General features: G+C 50.4%; 1 protein-coding gene across 10 annotated transcripts in view; it reads right to left on the bottom strand.

Annotated features, from left to right (window-relative positions):
• LOC133347816 (myosin-11-like) overlaps positions 1-5,177 on the bottom strand; it is a 29,369-nt gene extending 24,192 nt beyond the window's left edge. For 3 of the 10 annotated variants that reach the window (XR_009755747.1, XM_061560449.1, XM_061560454.1), the window contains exons 1-6: positions 4,678-5,177; positions 3,703-3,784; positions 2,889-3,107; positions 962-1,081; positions 713-835; positions 34-153 (exon numbers count right to left, since the gene is read on the bottom strand). Coding sequence is in view for 9 of the 10 variants with exons in the window: in XM_061560449.1 (XP_061416433.1) it covers positions 34-153; positions 713-835; positions 962-1,081; positions 2,889-3,053 (528 nt within the window). In the remaining variant the exon portion in view is untranslated. The remainder of the gene's footprint in view (positions 1-33; positions 154-712; positions 836-961; positions 1,082-2,888; positions 3,108-3,702; positions 3,785-4,677) is intronic. The other 7 variants (XM_061560453.1, XM_061560450.1, XM_061560456.1 and 4 more) reach the window with 7 other exon arrangements.
• Between the last annotated feature and the right edge of the window lie 7,045 nt (positions 5,178-12,222).

The raw sequence follows: 12,222 nt of genomic DNA, 5'->3' as shown, positions 1-12,222 counted from the left end.
TTGTGCCATGCGTCCTGTGAGCATTTCACTCACCTCAATGATGCACATGCGGCCCTGGATGAGCTCATCCTTTTCACAGAGGGCCTCCTGCAGGGCCTGCACCTGGTGCTGCAGCTCCTGCACTGCACCACTCGCCTTGCTGCCCTGCTCATCCTGACAGTCACCCGGACACGAAGCAGCAGTGATTCTTTTCACTTAATGGTCGGCACAAAGAAACTGATTACCCCACTTGCTGTACTACCATCTCCTGGCCACCTCAGAACGGCAGGCTTGAGTGTTTAGCTCATTTGTATGGTCCATTAATCCTTGCCTCCCAAAAAAATCCTCATTATTGATGATGTATTCAAATGTATGCGAGTGACGTTGTAGTCATGTCACTATAATATATCACCATAACTTTTAAGTCTCTCTTCTCTCTCACACAAAATATTCTAATTGTCGTCGAGATAGCTCAGGAAATACAGCCCAGATACATCTCTATAAAATAAAAGCTATTAAATTTTGGATTGCATCTTTAAAGCAGTCTATCCTTATGCTAATTGCACTATTGCGTTACATCACAAGAAGTCACATCACTCCACCATTGCTCAGGGCTTCTATAACATTGTCAAGATGTATTGCGCGACAATCATCATGAAACAGGCAGCAAGGAAGCAGAGCAATAAGGCAGCAATGAACCAGAAAATGGGTAAGCATAGTAGCAAGGGTGCACCTGCTGCTGTTGTTGTTTCTGTTTCTCCTTGGCCAACGCTGCCTCGAGCTCGGCAACACGATGTCGCAGCAGTAGCAGCTTCCCCCGTTTCACGCTCCCCTGATCGCTCGCCCGGCACTCAGCCTGGCACAGCATAGCACACAACAGCAGGGCAGGGTAAACAATGATCCGGTCAGCGTAGTTGGTGCAGAACAAAACCGATGGATCGGCGAACACCAAAACTTAAAAGTAGCTTACAATAACAGTTACCTCATCTGAGGAATCGCTGCTTTTCAAGCGTCTCGAGTTCTCCATGCGGGCAGACAGCTTGGCTCTTGCCTGCAGCTTCACCTTGGACATCTTAGCCTCGTGGGTCTTTGCCTCCTCCTGCTGGAAAGCGAACACATGTCATGAGGAAATGGAGACATCAGTTTAAATACACAGCTCAAAAAACAAACAGCTCTTATCTTGTAAACACATACCTAGGCTGTGTGTCCCAGACCAACACGAGTTTGAGGCATCGTTAATGAGAAACAAACACTTTAGAATCATAGTTACTCTATTAGAGCAATCTAGTTGTCACTAAATTCTCACTGGAATGTTGTTAAATCAGCAAAGACTCACTACATCTCAAGGCTCTTTTCGCTAGAGTGCTATAATGTAGAAGCAATGTACTTTGACTATTTTTTTCTTCACAGAAAGATGTCAAGCCAGTGTTGGACAGCTAGGGACACATAACCTTGGTACACCTCTACAAGATAAGAGGAACTTGGTTTTCAGATAGAGTAGTGTCTTCTTTAACCTGAGGCTTCCCATACTCCAGCTCTCGTGAATCAACACGGTCCTTTCCACATTATGACTCTTCTCTAATCACATTAAAAATACATCGGGATATACTGCATATGCCTCAGGATTGGTAAACAAATCTCATATTAATCTAGCTCTTAAGCTTATGAATATCTCATATGGTGAATTACCAGCTCAAATTCAGATCTCCAAATGGCAAGTGCAGCATGTACCAAATTAAGATCCCCCATCTTAATGTTAATTAAGGTTGTTACGTCATTATTGATAAATGGATACTTGATTTTAGACTTGAATACAGTGCAATGTTAGTAACAAATGTAGAGATTGGAAAGCGAGATCATTCAAACTACATGGTGCGTTTGTATGCGATTGATCAGTGGCCAGTCACCGTGTGGTAGACTCAGAAATAAAAGACAAAGACACACTGAGTATTTTTAATATTATGTTTCTATCCTTATTATAACCCATAAACAATCCATAACTGATTGAAAGCCTCCCCAAACGGTCACATATATATATCATGATCCTGTGATGGTACAATCCATCTTGAACCTGCACATGGGATTATATTATTTATTTCAATGGACATCATCTTAGAAAGCGATCAATTCCTTCGCTACTCCATCATAATTCTCAACCACTGGCCATCATCCCCCCTTCTAGTCACATGTCCTGTGCCCAAGCCCACTTTATTCAAGTCATTATGTCTTTAAGCCTGCATATTTCTCTAACCCATGTGTTCCTATTTCTCAGAGTGTAATCACAAGGATACCATCTCTCCATGCTTCTTCATGCACTTATTAGTTTTAGTTCCATTTGTTTACGTGAAGTCAACGTGTTTGTTTCTGATCAAAATGTCATAACGGATAGTACATATTAAAAGTTTCTTCTTGAGAAACAACGGCTTGCCGTTTTTGTTTATGAAGTTAGAATTTCCAAAACCGTTCACACCTGCTCTCATCTACTTCTTTATGTCATCATGTTGATTCCAGTCCACTTTCACTAGCTGTCCCAGATATACAAATTATGCTGTATTTTCCAATTGGATCGCTCCAACAAAAATCGCCAGTTTTTGCAAACTTGTACCTCAGTTTCCTTTTTGCTGAAATAAATCCGGCAAGCCAATCTTTTTTTACAAGCTATTAACACTACCAAATTAATATTCACGATCCTAATTTGAATTCGTTTTAGCTACACAACATAGGACACGTACACACACATATAAGTACAAGGTCTTTATATAAATTTGAATTGGCTTTCTCTTTGTCAAGTGAGATGTGCATTTCACAAATGCAAGGTGGACCATGGTGGGTCACAAGCACTGTCGTTTGTAAAACCCTGTTTAACGGATCAGCACTGGGAGTCTACCATAATCGAGAGGCAGGCGTACCTGCAACTGTGTCTCTTTCTGCTGCAGAAGAGACTCCCTCTCCTGCACTGCAGCCCTGAGCTGAGAAACCAGCAGATCGCTTTGCAGAAGACGATCAGCGAATAGATCCCCGTTGACCCTCTCAATAGATTCCATCTCGGCATGGTTCACCAATACAACCTCCATAGTGCTGGGTGACAGGTGTCCTGCCAGATAGAGAAACACCAACCTTTTCTGGTTCTGGGTGAGAAAGTTTCGAATAATTATGTCAATGTCCATAGAAAAAAAAAGGTTGTGTGCTCCAGTGATAAATGAATATTTACATTCAAACACATGTAGATTGAGTGACTGCATATTTTCAGATTAACATACTCCATTAGAATGTATATTATTACATTAACCCCCTCTGATCTTCGCACATGATAGACACACAGTGATGAATTCATCTTAGTTTATTCAAGACCGGAAAAAGGATGACTTCTTAACAATTCTGGCAAATCGCCTGATGAAGCTGGTGGTAATCACCAGTGAAACGTCGGATTCAAATTGTACATGTCGTGGGTATACTCTCCAACAGTGTTGCACTAAAGTCGTAACTAATTGGCACGTTTTATGATAAACCTTACTAATTGGCTGTCGGGTGATGGTGGGTTAACGAAACATTCATATTTACGTTATCTAACCCAAAAACCTTTATTATGAATTACTGATGTAAGTTGTTATGTTCTAAAATGGCTAATAAGTGTGGCACTAATGTTGTCGAGTGTATGTTTAGAATAAGACGGTTTGGTTTCATTGTCTATGTGCAAAAGCCCACAACTGTATTCGCACATACTTGAGCTACTTCCAGTTACTGCTCAGGTGCCAGGGTAGAGAGCACTGCCATCAGCCAAGCTCGCCACGGAGCCCAATCATTTCTGCGGTGCATTAACAACGTGTAGGGTTCAAGCCAAAGACAATTTTTTTAATACAATTGCCTTCATCACTAGGTAAGAATCCAATGAGATCAATGGATTAATTTTTTAAAAGGGAAATTTGGGTTTAAAGAAGAAACTACAAAACAGCTGACGCCATTTGAAAATGTGCAAACCATTAATTCAGAAATAATATGGCTTAGAGTAGTGGTACCAACATTTTACTTACCAATGTAGACACCACATATTTAACAAGTGTTTTGAACATAAAAATTGTTTAATACTATATCAAAGAAAAGCCATGCGTACACTACACAGTAAATTCACACAGGCAGGTAAAAAACCTCCTTGCTGTACCACCATCTCCTGGCCACTTTGTAGCCTAGGAGGTTGTGGGAGCCTACCATCAAATGTAGATCGATGCGAGCCTCGAAAATTAGCAACACATAAGGGCATCACGATAGGGAAACAAAATGCACTTTGTAGAAACTTCTTAAAAGGTATTATTAATAAACTAAAATGCGTTAACAATAATGCGATCAAAACATAGTTTTCTATTTAACTAAGTGCAGGACAGTTATAAGCCTCTTTTCCAAAGGGGACATGTAGCAGACCTGTAAAAAGCATAACATACAAGAAGATATCCGATTATTTTAAGCATAGAGCGGTGGGAGTCTTGAAAAGGCTGCCCACACATGTCGTGGAAGCAAACGTACAGGTACTCGCCAATACTCGCATCGATCTGCTAACAATCGAACGAGATCGATAGACCAAAAAGCCCTCGTTTGTATTGTTCCGTCCTTAAATGACACACAGCAATGCAACGTCTTAGAACCATAATAGTAATTGAAATGCGATTTTTTTTTCACATCCCAAAGAGAATGTAAGGTACTCACATTTGTACAGCCCTGAGCCAAAGGTGACCATTCCACATTCCCGTTACAGGGCAAGTACAAACACTCCTTCGCGCGACCATTATCAACATTCAACGAATTTTAAACGTAACGTTATTAAACCAAAATGAAAACGCATTATGACAACCCAACTGGACGTTTACGAGTGAGTAAAACGGTACTTTAAAATGTTTTAATCAATCGATTAAACGTCGATGCAGACTTCAACACAGTACGAAACCCCCACCCGAGTCGCCTAGATTTCGTAGCCGAAGCCTACGCGAAGGCCGCCCGCAACGGTCGCGAACCCAAGCGGGGTGCGGGCGAAGGGCGCTAAGTTTTATAATCCGAATGTTGCAATTTGCAGAGACGACAACAACAAGCAGCGGCGTCGGCAACCTTCATTTATCCATCCGTTCTAAAGCGACGCAACATATTTAGCGTCCGTATTTGACACGCGAATCCGGAGCGCGAAAGCCGAGGCCGCTTTCAACTGCGGCAGCCAGCCGGTTGCTTTTGAGAATCACAAACGCCCCCAGAGGCAGTTGCGGGTTCGTAATCCACGACGTGAGCGCGGGGATCCGTGCCCACAGGGCGTTTGTTGCACGTAAAGATGAGCGCACATCCACACAGACACACCCACACGGGGGGGGGGGGGGGTAACCCCCCCCACCTCTCCCCTGTGCCCCCCCCCCCCCCACAGGTAACAACGACGAAGATCCCCCCCCTACCCCCCCACCACGTGTCGTCTGAACAGACTGCTGGGGCAAGTTCAAGTTCATGTATTAGGTATAGCCCTGTGAGCCATTCAGCTCTTGAATCGGGTGCAACCGCAACAAACACAAAACAAAAACATGAACAAAAAACATCTTAAAGTGAATATGTGACTAAGTGCAAACAGAAAATTCAAGAAAAGACAGCAAAAATATTGCAGAAAAAACACCGTACACCAACGCTGTGTGCAAAAATCTCAGTGGGATGCAAGTCAAACAACAACAACACACAAGACAGCTTAGATTAAGGCCATCAGTCTAACTCTGTACTACAACAAACAAACATGGCTAAACCAATACACTTTTCGAAATCACCAAAATAAAGCCATGAAAGCAATCATAGGAACTGTGCTGTTAGCGAGCACCTGTGAAGGCAGGCACGGCACACGAGGGCGTGGGGGGCCAACACCACGCCCGACCACCTTTGTCTCCCCACCACGTGTAGTGTGAACAGAAGTGCTGTTAGCGAGCACCTGTGAAGGCAGGCACGGCACACGAGGGCGTGGGGGGCCAACACCACGCCCGACCACCTTTGTCTCCCCACCCCCACCTCCCTCCCCCGGTGGCAATGTTTCCACTTCGTACCAGGTATTTATTTGAGGCTGAGTCGAGCTAGGGGAGGCACAGGGACTGGTTCTGATAATCGTCACCACCGGTGTTGGTTCGTAGCGCTAACCGCTACACTACCGCTCCCCCACATACACGTGAGCGCACAGTCACACACTGTGCATACACACACACAGTCACACACTGTGCATATATACACACACACAGTCACACACTGTGCATATACACACACACACAGTCACACACTGTGCATATACACACACACACAGTCACACACTGTGCATATACACACACACACAGTCACACACTGTGCATATACACACACACACAGTCACACACTGTGCATATACACACACACAGTCACACACTGTGCATATACACACACACACAGTCACACACTGTGCATATACACACACACACAGTCACACACTGTGCATACACACACACAGTCACACACTGTGCATATACACACACACAGTCACACACTGTGCATATACACACACACACACAGTCACACACTGTGCATATACACACACACAGTCACACACTGTGCATATACACACACACACAGTCACACACTGTGCATATACACACACACAGTCACACACTGTGCATATACACACACACACACAGTCACACACTGTGCATATACACACACACACAGTCACACACTGTGCATACACACACACACAGTCACACACTGTGCATACACACACACAGTCACACACTGTGCATACACACACACACAGTCACACACTGTGCATACACACACACACAGTCACACACTGTGCATATACACACACACACAGTCACACACTGTGCATATACACACACACACAGTCACACACTGTGCATATATACACACACACAGTCACACACTGTGCATACACACACACACAGTCACACACTGTGCATACACACACACACAGTCACACACTGTGCATATACACACACACACAGTCACACACTGTGCATATACACACACACAGTCACACACTGTGCATATACACACACAGTCACACACTGTGCATATACACACACACAGTCACACACTGTGCATATACACACACACACAGCGGGGTAAACCCCCACCTGTGCCCACAGGTAACCCTCACGTGTCCAACAAACAATGCCGTGGCCTTTAAAAGGAGAACTTCATTGGTGACGTTTCGGGCAACGGTCCTTCTCCGTAGCGCATGACATTCTAAAGGGCATTGCCTGCAAAACAAGATTTACGTTAATGTGTGCGCTGTGAAGGACTCTTGCCAGAAACGTCGCCTTTTACGAATATATCTGGTTGGCATTTTTAAGGCCACCGTGGTTATTATTCGCGAAATTTTCCACTGCGTTAAAAAACGTTCAACGATTGTTACACACACTGATTAGAGCTGTGCATACCTTTAAACCCCTTATCAGTGCCTACCTTATTACAGACCAATTCAGACCTTATCGATCCTTATACAACTCAACGTTCATCTTACAAAGTCCCATCACAAGGGAGAACACAAACAAAACAGAGATACATTTGTACTTTTTTGTCCGTATTAAAACGGTTGTACGCCGTATGGACCCGAAAACTCAATTCCCCTGTACAAGAATAACGGGGTAAACCGTATGGGTTGACAGGTATGTTGGTGTGTGTGTGTGAGCTAATTCTGCTTGTTGCACAACTTGCCAACTTACAGCATCGCCAAAACAAGTGTGTGTGTGTGTCTAACGTTTAGACGGGCAGACAGGTAAAACAATCGTGCACGTCTAACTCACCTACACGGTATTAAACACATTCCTCCTGCGGAGGGAGCTGCTGGTAGGAACGTTGGATTGCTCGGTCAATGGCCTGCAGGGTCAACGGCGGCGTGGTGTATTCCGCAAATATGCCCGACTGTGAGGGCGGGCACAAGCCGGCGTGAATAGGTTAAACGTTGAGTTTTATAAGGGCACCACGGGGTGACCAGCCCCTCCCCACCCAGCCTCTCCCCACCCTCCCCACCCAGCCACTTCCCCCCCCACCAGCCCCACCCTCCCACCCCCCCACCCAGCCCCACCCCCCACCCAGCCCCACCCACCCCACCCAGCCCCATCATCCCCCACCCCACCCAGCCCCACCCTCCCCACCCAGCCCCTCCCCCACCCTACCCAGCCCCACCCTCCCCACCCAGTCCCTCCCCACCCTCCCCTCCCCTCCCCCACCCTACCCAGCCCCACCCTCCCCACCCAGTCCCTCCCCACCCTCCCCTCCCTCCCCACCCAGCCCCTCCCTGCACGACGGACACAATAATCCCCTGTGGGCTGGTGTAACCAGGAGGTTCCTACCAGTCCAAGTCACACCTGTCCCGTGTGTGTCCACGTGTATCAAACGCCCCCCCCCCACCCCCCACTCTGTGTGATGCTGGATGATCAGCTGTAGGGTTGTTGGCGCGCCGATCAACGTTCCGCCACTGATAACTTGAATAGACTGATAACTTTCATCTAAATTGTCTTGCGGTTGTTATTGTTGGACTTGCATCCCACTGGGATTTTTGCACACAGCATTGATATACGGTGCTTTTTCTGGAAGACTTTGCTGTTTTTTTCCCCTGGATTTTTATGTTTGCGCGCAGACACTTTAAGATGTTTCCTTGTTCGTGTTTTTGTTTGTTGCGGTTGCACCCGATTCAAGAGCCGCATGGCTCACAGGGCTTTTACCTAATAAATAAAACTGAAACTGAACCACCACGGGGACTAATAAAAGCACGTGGGGACGACGTTCACTGCCTCTGTGCCCACAGGACGGGCTGGCTGACCAGGGCAGCCACATCCGTGGGGGGATATCAAGGAAATTACAATTACATTTTTTTTAAAAATAGAAAATAACGTAACAGCGAACTAATTGTATCTGAAACGAAACATACAAAACCAATGCAAAATGTCAGGACACAAAAATGGGCTACATTTTTTAGCCGACTTGCACCTGTAACGGGCTTTCTCTGTCGTCTCTTGTGCTCGTGTATTTTAACATTTGCGAAGTAATTTTTTTGTATGAGAATGTTTTAGCTTACGGCCGTTAAAGACCTCGTTAGTTGTGCAATTTTTAAATCCTTTATATTAAGTTCGCTTGCTTGCTTGCGTGCTTGCTTGCTTGCTTACAACCGTGCAAATCTTTCGGTCGTTTTTTAACCCACTTCCCGTGATCCAATCGAGCTGACATTTTGCACACAGACTCGTTGTGCGAGACAATTAATGTTCGTGAAAATGTTTTTCCAAAATTTTACACTGTTTAGGGAAAACAAATTAAATATTTAATTACCAATTGTTTAATACTGCAGACAATCATCTGACCCATAGGTGGCAGCCATCTCAAGCCAGAGGACGAGATGACTCTAGCCGCCACGCATATAAAGGATTTAGAGTGAAAAACTTTGTTTTTACGGGTTATACGTATTCACGTGTTGGTTACTGTTGTACTCACGCACCACGGATCTCGCTTGTAAAATAGCCGTGAAACTGGCTAAACGGGATTTGTGTGCCAAATAAATTAAACTGATGACGCGTTAGATCGAGTTTAGTTGTGTTTAGTTTATTAACGTGTCATCGGCTAATTAATGAGTGTTTAGAAATGGGAGGAAACCGTGGCACCCTCAGATATCTAAGATACAGTGTTTAAGCAACCAATACAGTCCCAATTAAACCAAGCGGAGACCCTTAGAAACCAATACAGAGAAACAAGAAACAAATACAAAAAACTCAATCCATGAGCCAAAAATAACACAAAACAGAACCCTATAAAATATAATAACGCTAAAATATTAATAAGAGACATGTACGATAGATATAAGGCACATTAATACCCATCAAATAAACTAAGACTGAATCCCAACAAAATATGAGATCACCCCCACCACCACACACTGCCCCCCCACACCCCCCTCCCCCCACATTACCCCTCCCCCCCACACTATCCCCCTCCCTCACCCCTCCCTCCCACACTAGCCCCTCCCCCCTTCATTGCCCCCCTCCTCCCCACACCCCCCCCCCCCACACTACCCCCCCCCCACACTACCCCCCCACACTACCCCCTAACACTACTCCCACCCACACTACCCCCCCCACACTACCCCACTCCCCCCCACACTACCCCCCCACACTACCCCACTCCCCCCACACTATCCCCCACACTACCCCACTCCCTCCACACCCCCCCCCACACACTACCCCCCCACACTACCCTCCCATACTACCCCCCCCCCACACTACCCCCCACACACTACCCCCCCCCCACACTACCCCCCCCCACATTACCCCCCCACACTACCCCCCCACACTACCCCCCCACACTACCCCCCACACAACCCCCCCCCATACTACCCCCCCACACTACCTTCCCCCACACCTCCCCCCCACACACTACCCCCCCCACACACTACCCCCCCACACTACCCCCACTCCCCCTACACTACCCCCCCCCCACACTACCCCCCCACACTACCCCCCACACTACCCCCCCCCACACTACTCCCCCCCCCACACTACCCCCCACACACACTACCCCCCCCACACTACACCCCCCCACACTACCCCCCCCCCCACACTACGCCCCCCACACTACCCCCCCACACTACCCCCCCCCACACTACCCCCCCCACACTACCCCCCACACTACCCCCCCCACACTACCCCCCCCCACACTACCCCCCCCCCACACTACCCCCCCCCACACTACCCCCCCCCACACTACCCCCCCCCACTCTACCCCCCCCCACACTACCCCCCCCCCACACTACCCCCCCTCACTACCCCCCCACACTACCCCACTGCCCCACACTACCCCCCCCCACACTACCCCCCCCCCGAACCCCCCCCACACTACCCCCCCCACCTACCCCCCCCCACACTACCCCCCCCCACACTACCCCCCCCCCACTCCCCCCCCACACTACCCCCCCACTACCCCCCCACACTCCCCACTCCCCCACACTACCCCCCCCCACTCCCCCCCCCACTACCCCCCCCCCCACACTACCCCCCCCCACTACCCCCCCCTACCCCCCCCACACTACCCCCCCCCCCTACCCCCCCCACACTCCCCCCCACACTACCCCCCCCACACTACCCCCCCCACTCCCCCCCCCCACACTACCCCCCCCACTACCCCCCCCCACTACCCCCCCCACACTACCCCCCCCCACCCACCCCCCCCCCACTACCCCCCACCCTACCCCCCCACACTACCCCCCCCCCCCCCCCACCCCCCCCACCACCCCCCCCCCCACTACCCCCCCTCCTACCCCCCCCACACTACCCCCCCCCACCCACCCCCCCACTACCCCCCCACACACCCCCCCACTACCCCCCCCTCACTCCCCCCCCCCACTACCCCCCCCCCACACTCCCCCCCCCCCCTACCCCCCCCCCCACACCCCCCCCCCACTACCCCCCCCCCCACCCCCCCCCCCCCCCACTACCCCCCCCCACACTCCCCCCCCCCCCCCTACCCCCCCCACTCCCCCCCCCCTCCCCCCCCCCCCCCACTCCCCCCCCCCCCCACCCCCCCCACTACCCCCCCCCACTACCCCCCCCCCAACCCCCCCCCCCCCCCCCCCCTACCCCCCCCCCACTCCCCCCCACACTACCCCCCACTACCCCCCCACCTCCCCCCCCCCCTACCACCCCCCCCCACACTACCCCCCCCCCCCCCCCCCCCCCCCCTCCCCCCCACCTCCCCCCCCCCCACTACCCCCCCCCCCACCCCCCCCCACTACCCCCCCCACACTACCCCCCACACTCCCCCCCCCCCACCCCCCCCCACACTCCCCCCCCACTACCCCCCCCCACCCCCCCTCCCTCCCCCCCCCCACCTACCCCCCACACTACACCCCACACCCCCCTCACATACCCCCCCCCACACGACCCCCCCCCACCACTACCCCCCCCTCACTAACCCCCCCACACACTACCACCCCCTTCACTACCCCCCCACACTACCCCCCCACACTACCCCCACTCACTACCCCCCCCCCCCACACTACCCCCCCCCCCCACCTACCCCCCCCACGACCCCCCCCCACACTACCCCCCCCCACACTACCCCCCCTCACTACTCCCCCCCACTACCACCCCCCACCCCCCCCCCACACTACCCCCCCCCCCCACTCACCCCCCCCCACTACCCCCCCCCCACACTACCCCCCCCCTACCCCCCACACTACCCCCCCCCAACTGTTGAGTTTCC

Source organism: Lethenteron reissneri, chromosome 26, assembly GCF_015708825.2.
Source record: "Lethenteron reissneri isolate LAM-NWPU_2019-01 chromosome 26, ASM1570882v1, whole genome shotgun sequence".
NCBI lineage: Eukaryota > Metazoa > Chordata > Hyperoartia > Petromyzontiformes > Petromyzontidae > Lethenteron > Lethenteron reissneri.
Note: the sequence above shows the minus strand (reverse complement) of the source record. Positions and strands in the feature narration are given on the sequence as shown.